The 24,609-nt window shown below is 34.5% G+C and overlaps 1 protein-coding gene and 1 long non-coding RNA gene across 3 annotated transcripts in view; both read right to left on the bottom strand.

The window, feature by feature from the left end:
- Positions 1 to 519: 519 nt before the first annotated feature.
- The window catches only part of LOC129926585 (uncharacterized), a 72,444-nt gene continuing 48,354 nt past the window's right edge, over positions 520 to 24,609 (bottom strand). For both annotated transcript variants that reach the window (XM_056031480.1, XM_056031482.1), the window contains 2 exons: positions 23,369 to 23,528; positions 520 to 9,978 (listed from right to left, as the gene is read on the bottom strand). In XM_056031480.1, the coding sequence (XP_055887455.1) occupies positions 9,824 to 9,978; positions 23,369 to 23,528 (315 nt within the window). In that variant the 3' untranslated portion in view covers positions 520 to 9,823. The remainder of the gene's footprint in view (positions 9,979 to 23,368; positions 23,529 to 24,609) is intronic.
- LOC129926587 (uncharacterized) lies at positions 11,674 to 17,962 on the bottom strand. The gene is made up of 2 exons (XR_008778288.1): positions 17,235 to 17,962; positions 11,674 to 11,891 (listed from the first exon to the last, which is right to left on the bottom strand). It is a non-coding gene; the product is annotated as an uncharacterized LOC129926587 (long non-coding RNA).

Genomic DNA, 24,609 nt, shown 5'->3' with positions numbered 1-24,609 from the left:
CTGTGGGACGCGCAACTGACAAAGTCTGCTTTTTAATATTTTTACACGAATCTTTACCTGAACACAGTTCTGAATGCTACCAACCACAGGGCAACCATCGTAACCTTCGCCAAGTAGTTTATTCATGGCTAGACTGTACATAATGTATTCGTTGACAATGACGTTAGACACAGACAGTGCGACTCTCTTAACAAAAGGGACAAAACCAATGAATTCTTCTCGAATACAATCGCCATCAACAAATCCAACGCTCAAACACATCTGTTCAGTGCCAGAGATATCTCCATTTTCATTACTGAAATACCAAGAAAGCGCAGTTAATCCATGCTGTTGCCAGTGCTCCGTCGATACAAATCAACGTTTTGACTCAGATGGCATGGGAAGAACTTTGTTATATCTCTTCTATCGTAAACTGGTGGACGTGTTTAACCTGCCATTTTATTAAGCGCTAACAATGACCGCAAGTTCGCAAGACGTAAATACATTTACCAAGATAACTACACTCCTCAATCTTGTTCAAAGAAACTTTCCCATATATCAAATCGAAAGACAGCTGGCAAGGATTTGTCATCCAAGACAAATTACTAAATATAATGATAACTATAATAGTGTGCAAGTGAAAACAAATCGTCACGACTAACATGCTATACAATATTGAATTGCAAGCCTATAATAAAGCGCACATAATCGGACAAGAGCTACAGATTAGTCTGTTCTAGTTTATTTTTACTTAATTTCAGTGGAAGCACTACATGTTAAGTTGCTTCCTAGCAGAAGTGAATTGATTTGAAGGTGTAAAAAACTGGCTAAAAGTTAGTTACTCAGAATTCAGAGGGGTGCACGTACATGGTCAGCCATCACTTCCTGATAAGCCTGAAGCTAGTCTACTACAACTGTACTTCAGTCACCAGTGGAAGCACTACTTGTTCAGTTGCTACTTAGATTTTAATTGATCCGATGGTGCAAAAAAAAAAATTGCTAGAATTTGGATGCTCAGAATCCAGGGGGTGGTGCACCCTCCTGCGGGCGCCCATGTGCGCACCACTTACCTTACATTTATTAAAGCCATTAGAAAAGCATGTCGATAAGGACTGATCATGAACATGAGATACTTTGAAATGAGAAGTGGTGATAAGTGGTACACACAATAAAAGCTTATAGTATAATCACTGAGGAAAAGAAACTCAACAACAACTTCGCTTTTCAGGGATGTGTATTACTTTTCAGTGTTTAACACATTGCTCTAAACCTAATATTTTTGAGAATTAATATCAATGAAAGATTTACAATCTTTTGTGCTAAGCACTTTCAAAAAAAAGTCTTCTACATTGACTGCTTCAACTACAATAGGTATAAATGAATGATTGGCACCGCAAATTTCTGAACATTGACCGTAATAAACTCCAGGTCAATTCAAAAACATATTTATTGAATTAAGACGCTCTGGGACAGAATCTATTTTTATTCCTACTGAAGGAATTGTAAATGCTGATGTAGTTACTACAGTAGTATTAACATTATAAGGAAGAATTACTCGATTATCAACTTCTAATAATGAATAATCACCTAAATTTAAATCCTTAATTATATAAGAATCAAACGATTGTGATGGAACTTCATACGATCAGTATCACTGATGACCTGTTCTTTTTAAAATAATATCGGCCTTCGATTGTTCATCTAATAAATATAATAAACGTAATCTAGGAAATGCTAATCACACTAAAAGCAACGCAGGGATAATTGTTCAAACGGTTTCAAGTGTCTGCGCTTCTAATATATTTCGGGAAGAAAACTTATTCATAATTAATTTTATTCCTAAAAATGCAACAAAACTAAAAATCCCCAACTGATTAAGGCCCTTTACGACTTTGAATGTGGAACCCGAAATCCTACTTGGTTTTTGAGATATTTCCCTTGGAAAAAACTCTAAGAAACTCAAAATTTCCTATGCCAAACACTGAAGGGAATGGAAAAAATTCATAAAATACTCTTAAGATCTTTGCATTAAGACTGCCACAAAAAAAAAGGGTTTATTTTCTTTTATGAAAAATACTACATATATAGTAATACATACAATTACAATATTTTAAAAAATTCTAACACCTGATGTTGGTCTTAATTGAGGAATATTTAAAAGTCGCTGGAGCGATATGCACCTCTTTTATATATGTTACTATGTTACACTCCAGTGCATGTAACATCATTAGGGTTTGTTGGACTAGTCCGTTTCGTTTCTTTGATTAAAAAGTATTGGGCCGGAAATCGCTTTTTTCCCTATATATCTTTGTATTTTTCAGTTCTCTTTTTAAATTAAACTGACATTATTATGCTATAATTTTAAGTGTACCTGATAGAGAAAAAAAAATCTGCACAAAAATAAGGGTAGTTGGGGTATAACCCGATAGAGGCTATAAAAAGAAAAGACCTGAAACTAGCGCGTGAAACTACACATTTACAGTACTTTATTTGATGAGTATTTTACCCAAGATCTGTGTTGTTTTTTTTTAGGACGCTTATTTCATGTACCCGGCATTTTCCGATACACAATTTCATACACAAAATAATTGTTGAAAAAAAAATTGTAGTGATTTTAAACTTTAAATGATTACTTAAAAAGGTGTTACTCTAATCAATTTTGAATATTCTTTTGTTATGAATGTCACTGTTTATTTTGTGTCTGTTCTAGTTTCTTAAATTTTTCTTGAGTAAAGGGGTCGTTTTTCTCCTAATGGGTATACCTGATTTCTCCAAGCAGCCTTTGTAAAATATTGGTCCTAAATAATGCTATGTTCATAAACGAAAAATCAAATGGCTGCATTATGATGAATGTACGTGTTAGTTCAATATATTTTATATTACTAGGTAACTATAAATAACCGCATAAATAGACGTAAGTTTAATTTTTTTTTCTGCTAGATAAAGTCATATGGCAAATTTTTGTTTATATCCTAATTCTAAAAAGGAATAATAATAGAATTATACAGTAAAAATAATCACTAAGTTTTTATTTTAATAGTTTTGAAAGTCTAACTGAGTTTGTGTTTTTGCAGATGTACACAATTTAGACTATGAGTCAGTCCATCTCTTCTAATTGTTTAGAAATGAGTGTAAAAATGTAGGCTTCGATATTTTTAGCCTGAATTTAAGAAGTTACAAACCTCAAACAACTAATATATTGCCTCTTCCATAAAACTTTGTACTTTAAAAATAAATTTATCCAATGCTCGAAATCCTGCTTGTATACTTAGGCCCTATTTAAATCGATCCGGTATCAATGTATTAAGTAGCAATAAATTAAATGAAAGAAGATTGAGATATACATATATTTTTGTGACGGTACGCACCGGTACGGTGTACCGGCAGCTTTTTTCAATGTCGGGAAAAATGATTACTTTTCTTGTAATTCAACGTTAATTGTTAATTTATTATTAGTTGAAAGTTAGGTAATCTATCACTGAGAACCGGAGCCTCTTTTATATTTTTACAAAAAAACATGCACTTTATATACTTTCAGCCGACATGCCGTATCATTAAAAACACCTCTATGTGAACTTATCAATCATCTAGACTCTAGAGTCTTAGACAGTCATTATTTTAGACTAGATTTATTTTAGACCTAGATTTAGTAGGCCAGCTATTATTATATAAAAAAAAATAATAATCAGTCATTATAGACATCATTCGCAATTTTATTATTAGGTCTAGTCATTGAAAAGTAAATCTATTAATAAACTATAATAGATCTAAGTCTAAGTACTAACTTATTAAATAAGTCATTATAAGTAGAAGTATTATAATGAATATTGTATAGATCTAGATTGACTAGATTATAGATAGATCTATAGATAGATCTCTAGTTTAGTAGATTTAGTATAGAGTATAGTAAACGTATTAAAGTATTATTAGATCTATGTCTTATGTCTATATCTAATAATTAAAAAACTTTAGTCTTTTATTAATATCTAGACTTTTTTCTAATAAAAACTGACTATAGGCATAGCATAGGCTAGACTCGGCAATCTAGTCTCAAGATAGAATCTATACTATTACAAGATCTATTCGATTTTTATATATAGATCTAGACTAGAATTAGATTATAGATCTAAATATACTAATGGAGAGATGATATGAGGTGTTAGCTAATAGCGTTGCATAAGAAACAAACCTGGGTTTTTCTAAACTCTAATACTTGGCATATAATAGTAAAACAGCCCCTACCTAAATAAATCGTAACTAGCCATCAAAAACCTATATTTATTGTAGTATATATAGGTCTGTGGTTGTATTTTATATAGCCTTCGTAACTTCTTCTATAGAGAAATGACTTTTACAATTTCTTTTACTGAAAATTGGGCTATTCGCGTCTGACACATATATAAATTTTATGTTCAGCAACAAAACCTATTGAACAAGTACATTCTCTTTCTAGGTGGATAGAAGTGTTGTTGTTTTTTGTATTTGTATTAAAATGCATTATACATTCAAACAAAGCTTTATTATAAAAGTGTATTGCTTATAGTATAGCATGGAATAGCACACGGGGTGCTATGTTGTATATTATTATAAGCAATATATTTGTATAATAAAGCTTTATTTGAATGTATAATACCATCTTATCAAAATGGGGTTTCTTCGAAATCCCCCCTGGCTACGCCCGTGAACACACATATTATAAACAATAATTCACAAATGACAACTATGATAGGCTCATAAAAATAATGGTACAAATATACACAATATGATAAAAAAGGTATTATACATTCATATAAAGCTTTATTATAAAAATATATTCCTTATAATAATGCACGGTATAACACACATATGGGCATAGCCAGGTGGGGGAAGGGGTTTGAAGAAACCCCCTCCCTGAAAAAAATCCCTGGCTACGCCCATGAACACACATATTATAAACAATAATTCACATAAGACAACTATGATAGACTTATTAAAATAATGGTACAAATATAAGGCATAGTGTGGCCAATAACAATAACATTGAACTTCAATGCAGAGAACATGTCGACCTCAGAGAACAAATTGGAAGGGAATGTCTTAAACGACAATTTTTAAAAACATTTCTATACATACTTAACAATGGATAATTTCTTGAAAATATGGCAAAGAATTAATTTTATATTGATGGTATTTTTACCATGATTAAATATGATAATGGACTTACTTACTTACTTAGACTTAGGTCCTCCCGCGCCGTTCGGTGCATTGGGCGGCAAGCTGTCTCCATAAAGATCTGTCACAAGCAATGTCTGAAGCCTCCTCCCACCTGGTGTCCACTGTTCTGTGGTCCTCCATGAAGGAGTGTCGCCAAGTAATACGAGGACGTCCCTGTTTGCGCTTTCCTCGTTTTGGCTTCCATGTTATCGCAACTCTTGGTGTGCGTAATTCATTTTGACGTAGAACATGTCCCGCAAACATCATGCGACGTTCAGTCACAACCTCACTAAGTGTTCGACTCCCAGTTCGGCATAGGATTTCCTTGTTTGAGACCCGATCTGTGTAACTGACTCCCAAAATCCGTCTCAGCCATCTCTGTTGAGCCACATTTAGTCTTTTCTCAATTTTGACAGATGACTTCCACGTTTCACATGCATATGTAGCAGTTGGAATGACGATTGTGTTGAGAAGGTGTATTTTTGTCTCGAGTCCAATGGCTTGGCTAGTCCAAATAGGCTGCAGCCTTTGGAAAATGCTCACTGCCTTGCCTATTCGGCACGCTACATCATGGTAAGCATCTCCATCATTTGTTATGATGCTGCCAAGGTACGTGAACTTGTCCAGCTCTTCAAGCTTTGACTCGCCAAGTCTGACGGGGACACCCTTTGCCTTATATCCCACTCGCATAATTTTAGTCTTATCCAAGTTTATGCGGAGGCCAATTTTGGGTGCCTCTCTGTCTAGGCTCTCCGTCATTTCTTGAATGCATTTATTTGTAGCCCGAGTAGTGCAACATCATCAGCAAAGTCCAAGTCCGTCAATCGGAGTTGTTCATGCCATGGAATACCAAAGGCAGTCTGGTTCGTTGCTCTCCACATAATGTAGTCGATGGCTAGGAGGAAAAGGAAGGGAGATAAGATGCACCTCTGTCTCACACCTGTCTCGATTGTAAAAAAACTCTGTTGTACCCTCTTCTGTTTTAATGCAGCAACTAGACTGACTGTAAAGGTGTCGTAGGACCTGGACGAATTTTTCTGGGATACCGCATTCTCTATTTTCCGGTATCTGGAAATTTAGGCACCGGATAATTAGGCACCGGATATTTAGGCACCGGATATTTAGGCACCCGGAAATTTAGGCACCCGGATATTTAGGCACCCGGAAATTTAGGCACCCGGATAATTAGGCACCCGGAAATTTAGGCACCGGATAATTAGGCACTTTTTGACAAGGCGGAAAATTAGGCACCGGATAATTAGGCACTCTTTAATTAGCGACCTTAATTTTGAAAGTAGTTTTAAAATGTTAACGTATATGTTATCCTTAGGCTATGGGCTATTGGTGACGTTATCAAAAAAATAGCATTTATAACGATTCTAACTGAATTTTCATGATATAAAAGAAAAACTGACAAAACGAGGAAAAAAATGACAATCGTGAGAATGTGTGGAAAAAATGACTCCGGATTAATAGTCATTATAAAATATAGACCTCACAGTATTCAGGGAAGGGGAGGTAGAGTTGATTCTCTTCTCATTGCTTCCTGACCTTAGCCCTTCCCCCTTTACGCACTCCCACTAAAGGAGAGGATTTGTGGCTGGTAGATGTTGAACTAGGTCGTGAAAATGACGCAATGAGTCTCAAGGCTACACACTGGAGTACAGGGCAGGGTACAGCATTGAACATAACTGCTAAAATGGAAGTCTGGAGAAAATTGTCTTCTTATAGTGGGAAATGAAATGAGCAGGGTGGATTTGCGCGCGTTACTTATAGGAATTAAATATGTTGATAAACTAAAGTAGTATACATTTTTTATAATACCATTAATATCTATTATCAACACTCCTTCTTTTATATTGTTAATGGGTAACCCCTTTAGGAAGATCTATTGTGTGAGTGTATAGGTGTGTTACGTCCTTCAAATGTGGTAATTAACTTTTATTGAATATAGGCCTATATGTAAATTTATGTAATATAATATTTATATAAATAGCAATGGAAATCGCAAAACGGCTAGAAATTACGATAAAATATAATGTTTTGAAAATTTAAAAAAAAGTTTATGGAAAAGACAGATGAGTTAAAAATTTAATTAAAATTTTTTTTTTGGAATATTGGTCTCTTATTAATACTTATTCTGCTTATAGAAGATTGTTGATGTTCCAATTTAACCCCACCTTCTCTATCATAAACCAAATATATTTACTACAATTGTCGAGAAGGTATGATTCCTCCATTCCTTTTGTGTTCAGTAGGCCTACCTTATACAATTATTTTTTTCTTCAGAATGAAAAAAAAAAACAACGACAAAAAAGGTTTCATACACTCATTATTAAACACACACACACACACATATTAAAAAAAAACAAAAAAACACTCGTTTCCCTAACTTTCAAAACTGCCAATGAAATTTAACTATCTTCATTTCCCTTATATATATTATTATTTTTATTACTGTTCTTATTATTATGATGGTTTTAACAGAAATGTGTCTACCAAAGTTTTTGGAAGGCCTCTAAAATATAATCCCCAGACTTCCATTTGAACACCTTTGTGTTTCCATACCCTTTAGTCCAGTGTGTAGCCTTCAGATTCACTACGTAACTTTTACGACTAAGTTTACATCTACCTGCGAGAAATCCACTCATTTAAGTGAGAGTGTGTGGGCCCCCCCCCTCGCCCCGCCCATCCCATTTTAAGAGTACGACCCCTCCCTTTTCCACAAGCAGAGGGCGATTGCGATTATATTTATCACCAACACTCCCCGACATAATAAAAATATTTTATAATACTTTTTAATCATAAGAATTTACATTAGTAACTAAATATTTACACAATTTGCATAATCATCAATTTAAAAAGACTCACCAGTCAACCTTAGTGGTTGGTGATGGACGGAAGCAATGAGCGGAGTATCATCTCTACCAACCCTCCCCTGAATCCTGTGATGTCTATATTATATACTCAGGAGTCTTTTGTTTCCACACATTCTCATGATTGTCATTTTTTCCCATTTTGTTTCAACTTTTCTTTAGCTAGAATCGTTATAGTTGCTATTTTTTTATAACGTCACCGATAGCCCATAGCCTAAGGATAACATATACGTTAACATTTTAAAACTACTTTCAAAATTAAGGTCGCTAATTAAAGAGTGCCTAATTATCCGGTGCCTAATTTTCCGCCTTGTCAAAAAGTGCCTAATTATCCGGTGCCTAAATTTCCGGGTGCCTAATTATCCGGGTGCCTAAATTTCCGGGTGCCTAAATTTCCGGGTGCCTAAATATCCGGTGCCTAAATTTCCTAAATTCCTATTTTCCATAGTGATTCTCGGTGGACACTATCAAACGCTTTTTTGAAGTCCACGAAACTGATCGTTAGCAGTTGTTGGTACTCAAGACTTTGTTCTATGATATTTCGTAGAACGAAAATCTGCTCTGTACCTGATCTGTCTCTTCGGAAACCTGCTTGTTCTTCTCTGAGCCTTTCATCTACAGACTGTTGAAACCGTCTCAAAAAAACAGTGCTGAAAACTTTGCCCGGGACAGAGAGGAGAGTAATGCCCCTCCAGTTGTTGCAGTCTGCCAAGTTGCATTTTTTTTTTGGAAGCTTTACAATCACTCCCTTTTGCCAGTCCTCTGGGACTTTTGAAGTTCGCCAACAGAGATTTAAGAGATCAGTCATTCTGTTAACAATGCACTGTCCCCCATATTTTAGCATTTCTGCTGATATCATGTCTAGCCCTGGTGCTTTGTTATTCTTTAACATTGCAATGGCCGTGGTAACCTCCTCAGCAGTTATTGGGTCTGTCTAGACCTTGAGATCATTGTCTGGAGATGGGTCCTTGAATATGTAAGTTAGGTCTGGCGACGGTTGGTTAATGGTCTCTTTAAAGTGCTCTACCCATCTTGCATCCTGTTCTTCTTTCGTTAACAAAGTTTTGCCTTGCTTGTCTTTTATCGATGCCCCATGTCCACTCTTTGCTCCAGTGAGATCTCGGACAATACAATGGAGGGTTTTTGTGTCATTTCTGCTTGCAGCTGCTTGTGCCTCTTGTCCCTTCTGCTCAATCCAGTCCCGTTTATCTTGCCGACAGCTTCTCTTTACTTTCAGATCTGCTTCCCTATAGGCTTCTTCCGCTAGGCTCCTATCCTGTGTTTCATTTTTCTGATCTCGTCTACGTTTGGCCTCTTTCCTCTCATCTATCAATTTCCATGTTCTGTCTTGTATCCACCGTTCCTTGTATGAACCTGGCCTCCTTCCGATAACTTCTTCCGCGCACCCAATAGTGGTATCTTTGAAGTTGGCCCACTCTTCTTCAAGGGTCAATATATCTGCAAGAGCCTCAAAGCGGTTCGTTTGTTTCAATTGGAACTGTGCTGCAGTATTGCCGTCTTTAAGCTTCTCTACATTAAATGGGCGGGGTCGTGTGGCTCGTTTTGGTTGGCGTTTCAATCGGAGCTTACATTTGCCACTGACAAGGTAGTAGTCTGAGCCGATATCCGCTCCTCTGCGGGTCCGCACGTCTAACAGAGATGACCTCCATCGTTTGGACAGAGGGCAGTTTATTAATTGAAATGTAAGTTGAAAGACTCCCATCATTATGCTGTCAAGTCACAGCCAATGGAAAGTGTTTAGTTTTTAAATCATTCTATAAGAAAATGTAACGATGTATTTCCCCATGACATTCAGCACAGACTCTCATAACGACTGCGCATTGCAAACAATTGCAGGTGCAACCACATGGTATGTTTCTTACCATCACGGGATGTTGGAAGCACGTCAGGCAACTCGCGAATCTTTGAGCTGGAAAAAAGAAGATAAAATGCTATTAAAAGCTACAGTTTATTTTTAAAGGATTATCATACAATCACTTCGTTTGTTATACGTACGGCTTTTTTTAAGGATTATCATACAATCACTTCGTTTTTTATACGTACAATTTTTTTTTAGGATTATCATACAATCACTTTGTTTGTCATACCTACAGTTTTTTTTAGGATTCTCATACAATCACTTTGTTTGTTATACCTACAGTTTTTTTTAGGATTGTCATACAATCACTTTGTTTGTTATACATACAGTTTTTTTAAGATTGTCATACAATCACTTTGTTTGTTATACATACAGGTTTTTTTTAGGATTGTTATACAATCACTTTGTTATACGTACAGTTTTTTTTAGGATTCTCATACACTCACTTTGTTTGTTATACGTACAGTTTTTTTTAGGTATACAATCACTTCGTTATACGTACAGTTTTTTTAGGATTCTCATACACTCACTTTGTTATACGTACAGTTTTGAAACAAGGAACAAAAAAATAATTATGCTTTGAAATCCATTCCTCCATTTTGAAGGTGACGGTATTCTATACATTCTATATAATAGTTTGTAATGCTTCAATATTGAATGGGGTTTTCTTTGTAATAATAATAATAATAATAATAATCTTTATTCTCCGTAATCAAATTTGTCTTACAATGTGTGCATTACACCAAACAAAACATTATAACTATAAAAATAAACAAAATGTACATTTACGCCAGTCTCACTCATAATTTACATGCGAAAAGTTCATATCAGATTGTTTCTATTTAATGATTTGATAGCCAGGGGAACAAAAGAGTGTTTGTGTCTGTTTGTCTTTGCTATCGGTGTCTTGTATCTCTTTTGTGATGGTAAAATCACAAAATCCTGACCCAAAGGGTGATTCTTTATTTCGAGGATCTTGTTAGCTTTTTTTAGGGATGTTTGTCTCAAACAACTGCCTAGATGGGGTTTGTTTTTTGCCAATGATTTTACCAGCAGCATTTAGGATTCTATGTAGTTTATTTTTATTTGTAATGCTCAGATTGCCATACCAGGCAGTGATGTTGAAACTTAAAATATTGCAGATGTGAGCGTGATAAAACATAGCCAAGGCCTTTTCACTGACATTAAACGAGGACAGTTTTCTCAGTTATCATATAGACAAACTTTTCTCTTCCAGTCCAACTCATTTCTACCCAAGACGGTGCGCAAAATGTTTATCAACGTCTGTTTATTTATTCAAATATATATATATATATATATATATTGTGATGTTGCTTATTCAGGCTGTCTTGAAGTCAACTATGGATGACCGTTGGATTTCAACCAATTACTCTGCAAGCGTTTGGGTGTAGATGTTCGGGTGTATTCCGTGTAGTTGAACAACAGTACATACAGAATAAAACAACATCGGTTGTAACGAGTGAAGAGATGTAGTCAACGCCGATGAACAACTTCACATATATTTATTCTAATAAAAGGCCACAGTAGAAGTCTCTGTCACTAGACACGTCGTTACCCTGGAGTATTCTATCACTAACTGATTTTCCGGTCTCTAACCCAACATATCCCAAACGTCACTAGTCCCGTTCAATATGCGTCATCTATGGTGCGTCGCTAAATAACTAACCTATATAAATAAGGTGTCTAACAGATTCCTCCCCCCCTTGAAAAAAAAATATGTCAATATTTTTCCACTACTGTCAAGTCTTACAAGGGCATTTTCAATTTAAGGGGAAGACAACAAACATAAAATCTTGACATCTTCATCTTGACATCTTCATATTCAATGTCAATGTTCATAACATTCCAAAATCATCTTCATTAGTACACAGTTCATCATGGAGAAAAATGTGGCATCTTATGGGCACTTCATACACTCACAAATGTTCTTCACTGGCAGTAATCTGATAAAATACAATATTTCAAAAACAATTATAGACTTTATTTCCACATTCAATAAATTTTTTTCTTACCACCCTTTTATACGCTTTTGTCCATTTTTCTTTTATACTCACCCTTTTCCATAGAACTAACTTTCATCAATGATATATGAAATGATTCACACAAAAAAAAATATCCATACTTACTTTTAAATGCTTAACATTAAATTTACTTATCTCCCTTTTCCATAACATATAAATTGTGCCAATATATTAATATATATTACATAATCAATATAATCATAGTTTATTTACAAACTTATTTCATTTCAATGTCATTCTAGACAATAGATCAGCTACAATATTCACAGATCCACTAATAGCTTTCACTTCAAATTTATACTCCTGTAGTGCTAAGAACCATCTATAAACACGACTGTTTTTCATGCTCTTTTGCTGTATATACTGAATAGGTTTATGATCAGTTAATAATATGAATTTCCTTCCTATTAGATAACTCTCTAGCTTAGTAATTACCCATATTACAGCTAAGGCTTCTCTTTCAATGACACTATATTTTTTCTCTGCCTCTGACAATTTTCTACTTACATATAATATAGGATGTAAGTTATCATAGTTCTGCATTAGACAACCACCAATAGCATTACTAGATGCATCAGTTGTGACATAAAATATTTTGTCTTTATCGGGTAGTCTTAATATTAATTCATGACTAAAAACATCTTTAATTCTGTCAATAGCTTTCACACATTCCTCATTACAGACTACTTTTTGAGGTTTTTCTTTTTTAAGTAAGTCATTTAATGGATTCACTATTTCTGCTAAGTTCTTTATGAATTTTCTGTAATAATTTACTATTCCCAATATACTTTTAATTTGTCTTTTTGTTGTAGGTATTTCAATATTAAGTACTTTCTTTATGTTATCTTCAATAGGGCTAATTATGTTGTTATTTACTTTATGTCCTAAGAAAATTATTTCCTCCAATCCTATTTCTACTTTTTCTGCCTGAATTGTAAGTCCACTTTCTTTTATTATTTTGAACACTTCTTTTACATCTACCAAATGTTCCTCCCAACTATTATTAAAAATACATATGTCATCCAAATAGCAAATAACATTTTCTTTGTTTCCAATTATCATGTTCATCATTCTATTAAATGTGGCAGGTGCATTTACTAATCCAAAACTCATATAATTCCATTGAAAAATACCATATGGTGTTACAAATGCTGTGTAAGGTTTTGCATTTTCTGTTAAAGGTATTTGCCAATAGCCTTTAGTTAAATCTAATTTAGTAAAAAATTTTGCTCCATTTAATTTATGTAAAATATCCTCTATATTTGGCATTGGATATGGGTCAAATTCTGTGATGTTGTTAAGTTTCCTATAATCAATACATAACCGTATATCTCCATTCTTCTTTTTGGCTATCACAATTGGTGAAGCATAAGGAGATGTTGATGGCTCAATTATACCTGATTCTAGTAAATTGTCTATTTCTTTCTTTACTTTGTCTTGTAACTGTAGCGGTATTCTATATGGCTTAAGCTTGATAGGTTTTGAGTCTGTTACTTTAATGTCATGTTTAATAATATTAGTTTTTCCTGGTATGCTGGAAAAAATTTCTTTGTATTCCTGTATTATTTTAGTTATATCTTTTGACTTTTCCTTAGTTAAATTATTAAGATTAATCTTTTGCCAAGTTTGATTCTCTTTTGTTTCTATTACAGGTATTTCCTTAATATCATTTTCATTGTGATTTTCATTTGTTATTATCATCAAGCATTCTTCTCTTTCTGAAAATGTATTTTCTATTTCCTCCTGAATGTTTTGTATCAACTCATCTTCTCTATCATGATACAGTTTCAAATTATTTATGTGATATGTTTTAATTTTCCCATTTATTTCAATTTGATAATTCACATCACTAATTTGTTTTATCACCTTAAATGGACCTTTCCATTGTTTACCAATTTTATTTTTCAGGTCATTTATCAATATTAATACATTGTTTCCTACTTCTAGTGTTTTCAATTGTCTTTTCTTATTTATATTCTCATGAGCACTTTGTTTGTACTTCTTATTGTTGTTATATGCTTGAGTCCATATTTCTTTCAATTCTGTTGTGATTGTTGTTTCACTGTCATTATTTAATTTATTCTCATTGTCTATTAGATTTTCTTTAAAAACATCTAATTCATCTCTGGGTTTTCTTCCATGTATTATTTCATATGGTGAAAATTGTGTTGCTTCATGGATGTTGTTTCTATGAGCAAATAGTACATAGTTAATGTAATGATCCCACTTGTTCTGATTATTCTGAATTATTTTTGTTAGTGATCTTTTTAATGAACCACCATACCGTTCACATAAACCATTACTCTCTGGGTGGTAAACCGAAGAGTATATGTGCTGTATATTATATTGTTTAGTCCATTTCTTAAATTGTTCTGACTTAAACTGAGATCCCTGATCACTCAATATAATTTTAGGTATACCATGTCTTGTAATTACTTTTTGAGTTATGGCATTAATGATATTCTCTGCACTTGTATTTGATAATGGGATTGCCTCTGGGTATCTACTAAACATGTCTATTACTGTTAGAATGTATTTGTTATTATTTTCAGTTTGAATTAAAGGGCCTATTAAATCAATAGATACTTTCTGAAATGGTTCTGTAGGTTCATTCATTTCTTGAATAGGTGCTTTATTCACTAGGCTTTGTTAGATCTCTTTTGACATATGTCACATGAGTTTATGTATTTGTTGATTGTTGCTTTCATTTTAGGCCAAAATACTTGTTTTGACAAATTCCTATAACATTTCTTTACTCCCCTATGTGCTGCTAAATTATTATCATGTGTCATGATTAAAACATCTTTCCAATATTTCTGTGGTAAGACAAGTTGTTTTATTTTCTTGTTATCATTACTTGTTTGTCTAAATAATATTTTATTCTCTATATAAAATTTCTCCATTGGGTTATTATTGTTTTTATCTGATAATCTTGAATATATTTTCCCAATAATATTGTCATTCATTTGTTCTAATGCAAATGTGGGTGTTGTTTCTTTTTCACTTTGAGATATTTGTGTTTCAAGACTATTTTGTGTTTCATTTTCTATCTCTCTTTCCTTAGCATCTGTATTTTCTATTTGTATTACATTACTGGTTTCTTTTTCTTTATCATTACTTATTACATTTATTGTATTTTCCTGTTTCTCATCTTGTTTATCCATTGATCTTGTTATTACCATACTTGTTATATTTTGTGTTTCTGTTTTCATGATTTTGTCTTATGTTTTTGTATTTGTTTTGCCAGTCTTCTAATTCTTTTCTTGAACATTCTTTAACTCCTTTTATGTTTCCTACTAACATATCATATCTCATTTCTGGTATTGCAATGCCATCACAATAACCAGTGAAAAATGGAGTTTCAATGTATACCCTTATAGCTTTAAATTCCCTTACGGTGCCATCTGCTAATTCTACTTTCTTAGTAAACCCTTTATACCAATGAGGTTTGACAAATTTAGTTTTTACTGCCAAAGTGTTACAACCTGAATCCCTGATTAATTCCACCGGAATTCTATCTACAAACCCTGGGTACACTGCAAAATTGTTCCTATTTCCTTCCATGAAATATACCCTATCTGTATCTTTATTTTTGTATTCCCTACTGTAACTCCTATTTCTATAATTTCCCCTGTCATTCCTATCTCTACTCCTATATCTACTGTTATTTTGTTCATTGTATCTATTTCTACTTCCAGACCTACTATTCCCTCTTCTACAGTTAGCTGCTATATGACCTTTTCCTTGACATTTAAAACAGGTTATTTCACTATATTTTCTATTTCCACTATTTGATCTGCTTCTATTTTTACTTCTATCAACATTTTCTTTGGTGTATCCTATTAAATCTACTTTGCTCTTATCCCTATCAGAAAATGGTTTATTTGGATAGGCATTTTTGTATACTCTCATTATCTCTGTTATTTCATCTATAGTTTTGGGGTTTCTTTCTCTAATAAAAGATTGTAATTGAGGATCACATTTATTTACAAAGTTGTCCACTAGAATAAAAATTTTTAATCCCTCATACGAGTTTGTCACTTTTTCTAATTTTACCCACTTATTGAAAAAATCCTTTTCCATATTAATAGTAGTTTGGGGTTCTATGCCTAATGATGGTATATTGTCAAAATATTTCTTTCTGAATGTTGTAGCATTATGACCATAGGCATTCAATAACTCTCTTTTTAAAACCTGATAGCTATCATCAATATGATGGTCATGATTTTGGCATATTGTTAGAGCTTGACCATGAACAAAGTCTATCAGTATTTCAGACCATTCTTCTTCAGGCATATTAAATGTAGACATTTTTGCCTCATATCTTTTCAGAAAATCACCAATGTCATCCTTCTGTTCATCAAAACTTTGTATCTTCCTCTTTAGCCATGTCTGCGAATTAGGGTTGTCTCTTTGTGTGGTAATATTATTTGAGTTATTTGTGTTATTTCCTTGTTCAGTTTGAGTTCTGGCTTGTGCTGCATCCAATCTCATCTTTTCCATTTTAGCTTCATGTTCTCTAATTTTTTCTCTCTCTTTGTCTTGCCTTTCTTGGTCCTCTTTTTGCTTCTCATATTCTTCCTTTCTGATCCTTTCTTGTCTTTCTATCTCTTGTCTTTTTTCTTCTTTCTGTCTCTCCATTTCTTCCCTCATGACTTGCTGTACATAAGCTGCTAAATCCTTTCCTTTTAACTCCATGGCCTTTCCATCCTGCATAGCTGTTTCCTTAACCTCCTTAAGGTCCACATATGATGATGTAGCCATTGTATTTTGTTTTATATTTTCACCCAAATTTATATATTTTTACTTAGCCTATATTAGTTATGGCTATACTTGGTACTTATTTTATATTTAAGTTTTTTCAAACTTTTATACAAGTTTTAAGTGTTATGTCTCTATAGATTTAGTAAATGAGTAAATCTAGTCTGAGTTATATTCAGATCAGTATATTAAATCTAGTATCACACAAATTTAAATCTAGTATATTATAGTATGTATAATAATACCTTTTTGATCTATAGTTATCAAGAGCACTATGACTATTAGTATGAATAACTATGATCAATTTTAAAATTTGGTATGACTGAAGTGTCTAGAGTAAATTCAAAGACTGTCTAGAGTCTAGATCTAGAGACTAGAGTAGATTATCATAGATTTCTTAGATCCAATCCAGAAATTATGGTTCTATTTAACCATATGAAACAAATATGTTTATACAATGTCAAATATATCTTCAACAAGATATATATATCTAGAATGTACTACCTTCATTCATCTTTCAATTAATAATATTTCAAATTAGAGTCTAGATGATTAATTGTACCAAAGAGATGTACAAAATTTGTAGATCTATATTTAGCCAGACGACAGTGTTTGACTACATAGCCAGTTTCGGCATTATTCTCATGGCAAAATCATATTTGATTTTAACCGCTCAAACTAAAATGTATTTTAGTCTGATTCACAATAAAAGAATCCTACCTGTACTTTCTATCATTAAGTGAAAAAAAATACAGATCTAATTAAATTAATAAAAATAAATAATTTAAAATAATATAAACAAATGAAATAATTAAATGAGACTATCGCTATGGGTTGGGATATGACAATATGGCACACAATGATGACGTCACGAAGTAACCAAGCAACAACGGATATGACGTTTACACAAATAAAGCAATTACAATCCTAAACGTATAATATAGCTTTTCATCTAAATTATGTCTTCTACCCCGAACGGGTTTTAAGGCTTCAGCACCACCTGAATTTTACTCAGGCTAACATACCAAATTTAGACAAAATCTATTTCTAAGGGCAATCTAAACATATACTAATAAGAAAAATGGCACTTAGCTTTTGATAAGAAAGATCCCTTTGTTCGGACTCCCGAATATGCTAGATCACAACAAATTCCACTGCCTCTCTTCCAGTTCTGACTCTGTTCTCCGGTGCTACCAGTGGATACAATCCGTGTCGAGTATCCCACGTAATGCCACAGTAAAATGTTTCAGTTTCTTCGACGACTGTTGATGACCGTATGTGTAGTTCCGACGACTTTGTGTACACAGTTACTGACGAATAGGTTAACGGCTCTCCCGGCGACGACTTGATTTGTGTAGACGACTACTGACAAATAACAGTCTCTTGACGGCAACTTGATCTGGACGACTGACGAATAACGAATTTCTTGACGATGACTTGATCTGGGCTGACGAATAACGACTTTCTTGACGATGACTTGATCTGGGCTGACGAATAACGACTTTCTAAAATAGTTCACTGCTTCTGCTGCTACTCTGGTAGTACGACGAAGTTTGCTGTTGTACTCTGCTACACTAGACCAAACTGTCCAATGTAGACTAGGTGAGACCAAGGTCACCTCCGACGACGTTCCGTTATACGATTAACGGTTTTCAACGAAATTAAGTGGATGTAGCTGTTTCCACAACTTCACTGCTAACAAGTCTAGATATGGTCTAGACCAACGTATACTGAATAGATCAATGTCCAGCAACGAAAAATACGATTTTACTAACCTTCCAAAGGTTAAACACAGTGACCGTTATAAAAGTGGCAAGCAACCGGTTCAATGAGCAAACTGCTCCACAAGAATCTCTCAAAGGGTAAGACGACAGAGCGATTTAGTTAGCTACCAAACTTGTAGTACTCACAATACTTCTGACAGCGGGCAAACTGTCCTTCTCGAAACTGACGAGGTAAAACTTGATACTCGATGTGGCTCCTACGACGAAGAAAAAAATATGTCCAACAGGTTCACCAACGATCTCTCACCCGTAATGAATGAACGGTTTCTCTGGTTGTAGGTCGATTCAGCATATGAAGATCAGGCTTTGATAATATACTGGTTAAGTCTACCAGACGTTGCGATGATTACGGTCCTGACGAAGGTCACCCTGAGTTAACGGCTCGTTGAACGTGCGATCAAACAGGCGACGACTGCATGTAGATCTAGAACAAAGTCACTCTGCGATGATGCTGTGTTCAGCCGTACTCCGATGAAACTTGATATCTTCGAGTGCACGACCCTCACCTGAGTAAACGTTCTGCTTCGAGGTCCGGTTCGATGTTCGGCTTCATCAGGGGTCCGGTTTCGAGGTTCGGGGTCGCCACTGTGATGTTGCTTATTCAGGCTGTCTTGAAGTCAACTATGGATGACCGTTGGATTTCAACCAATTACTCTGCAAGCGTTTGGGTGTAGATGTTCGGGTGTATTCCGTGTAGTTGAACAACAGTACATACAGAATAAAACAACATCGGTTGTAACGAGTGAAGAGATGTAGTCAACGCCGATGAACAACTTCACATATATTTATTCTAATAAAAGGCCACAGTAGAAGTCTCTGTCACTAGACACGTCGTTACCCTGGAGTATTCTATCACTAACTGATTTTCCGGTCTCTAACCCAACATATCCCAAACGTCACTAGTCCCGTTCAATATGCGTCATCTATGGTGCGTCGCTAAATAACTAACCTATATAAATAAGGTGTCTAACAATATATATATATATATATATATATATATATAGAGAGAGAGAGAGAGCGAGATAGATAGATAGATAGATAGATAGATAGATATAGATATAGATATAAATAGAGAGAGAGAGAGTGCTTTTTTGTAAAAAAAAAAAAAAAGGTACCAGTACTCAGTGATGGATTTCCTAACTTTTAACTAATAATAAATTAATAATAAACGTTAAAATAAAATAAAAGTAATAATTTTCTTCCCCACCGTCACAAATCAGCACTGTATATATATATATATATATATATATATATATATATATATATATATATATATATATATATATATATATATATAGAGAGAGAGAGAGAGAGAGAGAGAGAGAGAGAGAGAGAGAGAGAGAGAGAGAGAGAGAGAGAGAGAGATTATATACATAACTCTTTTTCAAGCTGTAAGGGAAGTCGCTCCGAATCTAGCATAATCAATCTTTTCTCTCTAGAAAAGTACTGATCTATATAGTTTTGAAAGTTTAGAAATAGTGCAATACCATTTTGTACATTTGTAATAGAATGGGCTATTAATCACAGAACTATATATTCACGCATATCTATGAAATAAAGCAGTGGTCTTCAACCTTTTTTTTGGCCTACCGCCCCTTTTCGTATTTTTTCTTTTAAAAAATCCGCCAGCGCCCCCTCTAAGAAAAACACTTATAAAGAAGCGTGAGAAGGCAAATTTGAACAAAATGTCATTTATTTATTAATTTTTATGCTCTGGCAGCAGATGACCTCTGAGACAGTTAGTCTTGGAGAGCTCTGCCAAAAGCAGCGGAACAAACATTTGAGACTCAAAGAAAAGCCATTATTGGAGACAGGCGCAAAAGACGGAAAGAAAATTTAAATAGACCGTCAGCAGACAACGGCTTTGTCTGCAGAAACTACGGGAAAATATGCAGGTCGCAACTGGGTTTGCGTAGTTATGTGAAACACTACACTCAGCCGTATTCTTCGGAATCGAAGGCAATACCAGTATTATCATTATATACAAATTAAGTCAAATAATTTGCTGTCATTACACACAAAAATTAATCTGATTGTCATGACTTTCTTTCAAATCCTAAGAATTGTCCCCCTTTTAAATTTTGGAATATTATGGCCTACTGTTTTCAGATTTAATTATGAATTTAGTTTTATTTTTAATATAAACATTATTATTGCTCACTACAAAATGAAATTAAGCTAATGGGAACCTTGTGCCTACTGCAGTCTGACAATATTAGAAATTTTAAGCTTTAAATTAGCCAAAGCAAGGCAAAGATCTCCTCTAGTGGCTAAATCTAGTTTATTTCTTTGCTTATTAGTTTGTTAGCACTAACATACCATGCACATGTAACTTGTCTATATGTAGTTTACCAGCTTTAATTTTGAAGAATTATTTATACATTCATTATGTTTCTTTCCCCCTTTATGCTCAGCGCCCCCTTACCGCTCCCTATTGTGCCCAGCGCCCCACTACCGCCCCTTTGGCTCCAAGCGCAACCCCCCAATCTCGAAAACGCCCCCAAGGATGCGATAGCGCCCCCGTTGAAGACCACTGAAATAAAGCCATTTCCTGCTTCTTTTCATTCAGATAATTCGAAAATCCTAGATCGTCTGTTGATTTTAATCATCTTATCTAAACTTAAATAGATTGATTACCTAGATCTTTTTAGATTAAATATCAAAAATTGCAAAATAATAATCATAAGATGAAAGTGCTCTTATTTTTGACGTTCAATACTAAATATAGATCTAAACATTAAATTATGTTACATAGGTTTGGGTTGAAAAAAAACAACTTCTTATAACTACTTTACATAACAACGCCTTGTTTCAGTTTTTTTTAAAGTTTTTCACGACATTTTTGTAGTGTTAAGAGATCTCCATGTCTAGTCTAGATATAATACATATAGGTCTGTGTTCAACTCATTACTTTAAACACAAAAACATTTTAGTGGGGTGCGGGAATATCCGCTAAAAGCGTGTTCAAAATAGCTAAATTAATTTCCAGATGATTATATTGTTTTGACTAGGAGGTTATAAAATGTTGGCTAGAAGCCGCTAAATTAAGTGCGAGAGAAATATAGAGATAGACAGAGACAGAAATATATATTTATATATATATATATATATATATCATGGGCATAGCCAGGATTTTTTTCGAAAAAAATATTTCTATGTATGTGTGTGTGTACATAATCTTTATTACATTCTGACCCTTCATTCTTTCGGAACACGTTTATTGTGCCCTAGAAAATGTTCTTCCTGTAGTTAGTGGAAAAATTGTGGACTCCCCGCCATTGCCAGCAAGGGAGTCTGGGGGAGCGCCAGGAGCTCCTCCAGCGCGGGGCAGAGCCCCGCCGCCAAGCACTATTTCTGGTATTGAATGCTAACAAAATGCATATTCTGAGGTATCTACAGTGCATTTTCCTGCTATTAAAAAGTTTTATTTCAAAAACCTAATGTGCTATTCTTACTGACTTATATCCTCCCGCGCCGTTCGGCGTATTTGCCGTCAAGCTGTTTCCACAAAAATCTGTCACTGGTAATGTCTGAAGCCTCTTCCCACCTGCTCTGAGGACCTTCATGAATGTGTGGCGTCAAGTTGTACTAGGATGTCATAGCAACTCTTATTATGCGTAATTCATTGTATTGGAGAACATGTCCCGCAAACCTCATGCGACGCTCTGTCACAATCTTACTAAGGGGTCGACTCTCAGTTTGGCATAGGATTTCCTTGATTTAGACCCGATCTCTATAACGGACTTCTAAAAATCTGTCTTAGCCATCTTTGTTGAGCCACATTTAGTGTTTTTCAATTTTTTTAGATGACTATTCACTGCACTTTTTAAATCGAGCCCTGCCATTGGTAGAAATGTGTAACCTCTCTAAAATACGCTTTTGGAATTAGGTTACTGTAGTTTGCTTAAGATTTTATATCGAAAAGTGAAGTGTTATCGTCAAAATCATCTGTTGAGGTTTTAAACTAAAAAATCTCAAGACTTTGTTGTTGTTTTTTTAATTCAAAACCCAATTTAGCTACGATCATAGACTTTGGTAACTGTAGTTCGCTTTAGAATAATATTGAAGATATAGGTTTTCCACCTCAAAACGCTCTGTTGGGGATTTTTTAACTCAAAACCATCTGGAGGAGAGGAGTTTAAACTCAAAACCCCCTATTGGCTTGGCAAAGCTCAAATAATTTTAGTGTGTAATTGGCATTTTCTACGTTGAAGATGTATTTTTTAGTTCCAAACCCCGCTGGCGCTTTTTTTTTTTATTGAAGATGTATTTTTTAGCTTCAAACTCCACTGGAGGGAGTTTAAACTTAAAACTGAGTCAAAGCCCATTTAGCTAGGCTCATAACATTTTGAGTGCAGAATTTGCTTTTTTTTCTTATTGAAGAGGGGGTTTATCGTAAATTTTGGAGAGGTTTTTAAAATCAAAATCTTCCTTAACTGTGCTCTTGGAATTTGGGGAGTGTCGTTTTGCTTTATAGAAGAGGGGAATTTAACTGCAAAAACCCTGGTAGGGGGTTTAAACTCAAAACCCCTTGGTAGGGTGGTTTAAACTCAAAACCCCCAGTAGGGGGTTTTAAACTCAAAACCCCCTGTTAGGAGGGTTTAAACTCAAAACCCCCTGGTAGGGGTTTTAAACTCAAAACCCCTTTGGCTGCGTTGGGGCAAGTGATGGTTTAGTATTAAAATCTCACCTAAAATAAACAAAATCAAAGCAAAAAATCAGTCACTAAAGTCCGTCTCTCCCCCTTCCCCACCCCCCGTGGGGGAGATTTCATTTCGGGGGGGGGGGAGGATTAGGGCCCCTGGCTACGCCCATATATATATATATTTCGTCTCTAAAAAAAATGTATTCTACCTCTTCTGCGTGCCGCGTGTCTCCTGCTCAGATCAATATCTTGTGGCGGGAAAATGGGCGGACTGTAATCTACGTGTTCTCGTAAGATAAACACATCAGGTACATTAAAATCTGTCTGTATGGAACTTTCCTGCAGTATTTCACGTGTCACCTGAACTGGCTGTTAGAAACAAGAAATGATCAAACGATAAAATTATCTTATTTTACTTATGATTTTGAAACATGGTGTTTACCTCTTTTAGAGGCACTGGAAAGGGGAAAAATCGCAATGGACCTCATTCACCAATCGTGAACAAACAACATTTAGCCACGTGGTTCTCTATATTCTTCTCTACAGATTACGTTATCCATAAAGGCTGTCACGTGATACGTTTTTTGTCCTTGTTTTATCAATATTATCACGTAGCTAAATGTTGTTTGTTTACGATTGGCGAATGAGGTCCATTAGTTTTGTGTGGTCTGTTCGCCCGTCCCGTTTAGATCGCAGAAACTAGAAAATAGAAAATATTTTAAAATTTCGATATCATGATATTTTACACCTTTCAGGGTTCTGGTGCAACGACTTTTTTGAAAAAGTTTGTTCACGTTATTTCTCGCACACCAAATCTTGGATCAAGCTGAAATTTTGCACAATTATTTTTTACCTGACAGAACAAGAATCAATTTTTTTAAAAATTAGCCAATGAGTTAATTAACTATTGGGTATTAATAATTTTGTATGATATCTCGAACAAGGGAAAATGATTGTACTTGACTGAAAGAGTGGCATAAGCTTAATTAGTCCCCTTTAAAGGACGACTCCTTAAAGTAAGTTTAAAACAAATAGATAAATATTCAATTCTCTATTCTCGGTGTAGGTATTTAGTCTAGCTGTGTAGGTATTTAGTCTAGTTGTGTAGGTATTTAGTCTAGTTGTGTAGGTATTTAGTCTAGCTGTGTAGGTATTTAGTCTAGATGTGTAGGTATTTAGTCTAGATGTGTAGTTAAACAGTCTAGCTGTGTAGATATTTAGTCTAGCTGTGTTGGTATTTAGTCTAGATGTGTAGTTATACAGTCTAGCTGTGTAGGTATATAGTCTAGCTATGTAGGTATTTAGTCTAGCTATGTAAGTATTTAGCCTAGAGGTGTAGGTATTTTGTTTAGCTGTGTAGGTATTTAGTCTAGCTATGTAGGTATTTAGTTAAGCTGTGTATGTATTAAGTCTAGTTGTGTAGATATTTAATCTAGATGTGTAGTTATAC

Source organism: Biomphalaria glabrata, chromosome 6, assembly GCF_947242115.1.
Source record: "Biomphalaria glabrata chromosome 6, xgBioGlab47.1, whole genome shotgun sequence".
NCBI classification, from domain to species: domain Eukaryota; kingdom Metazoa; phylum Mollusca; class Gastropoda; family Planorbidae; genus Biomphalaria; species Biomphalaria glabrata.
This window is presented reverse-complemented; position numbering and strand designations above follow the sequence as displayed.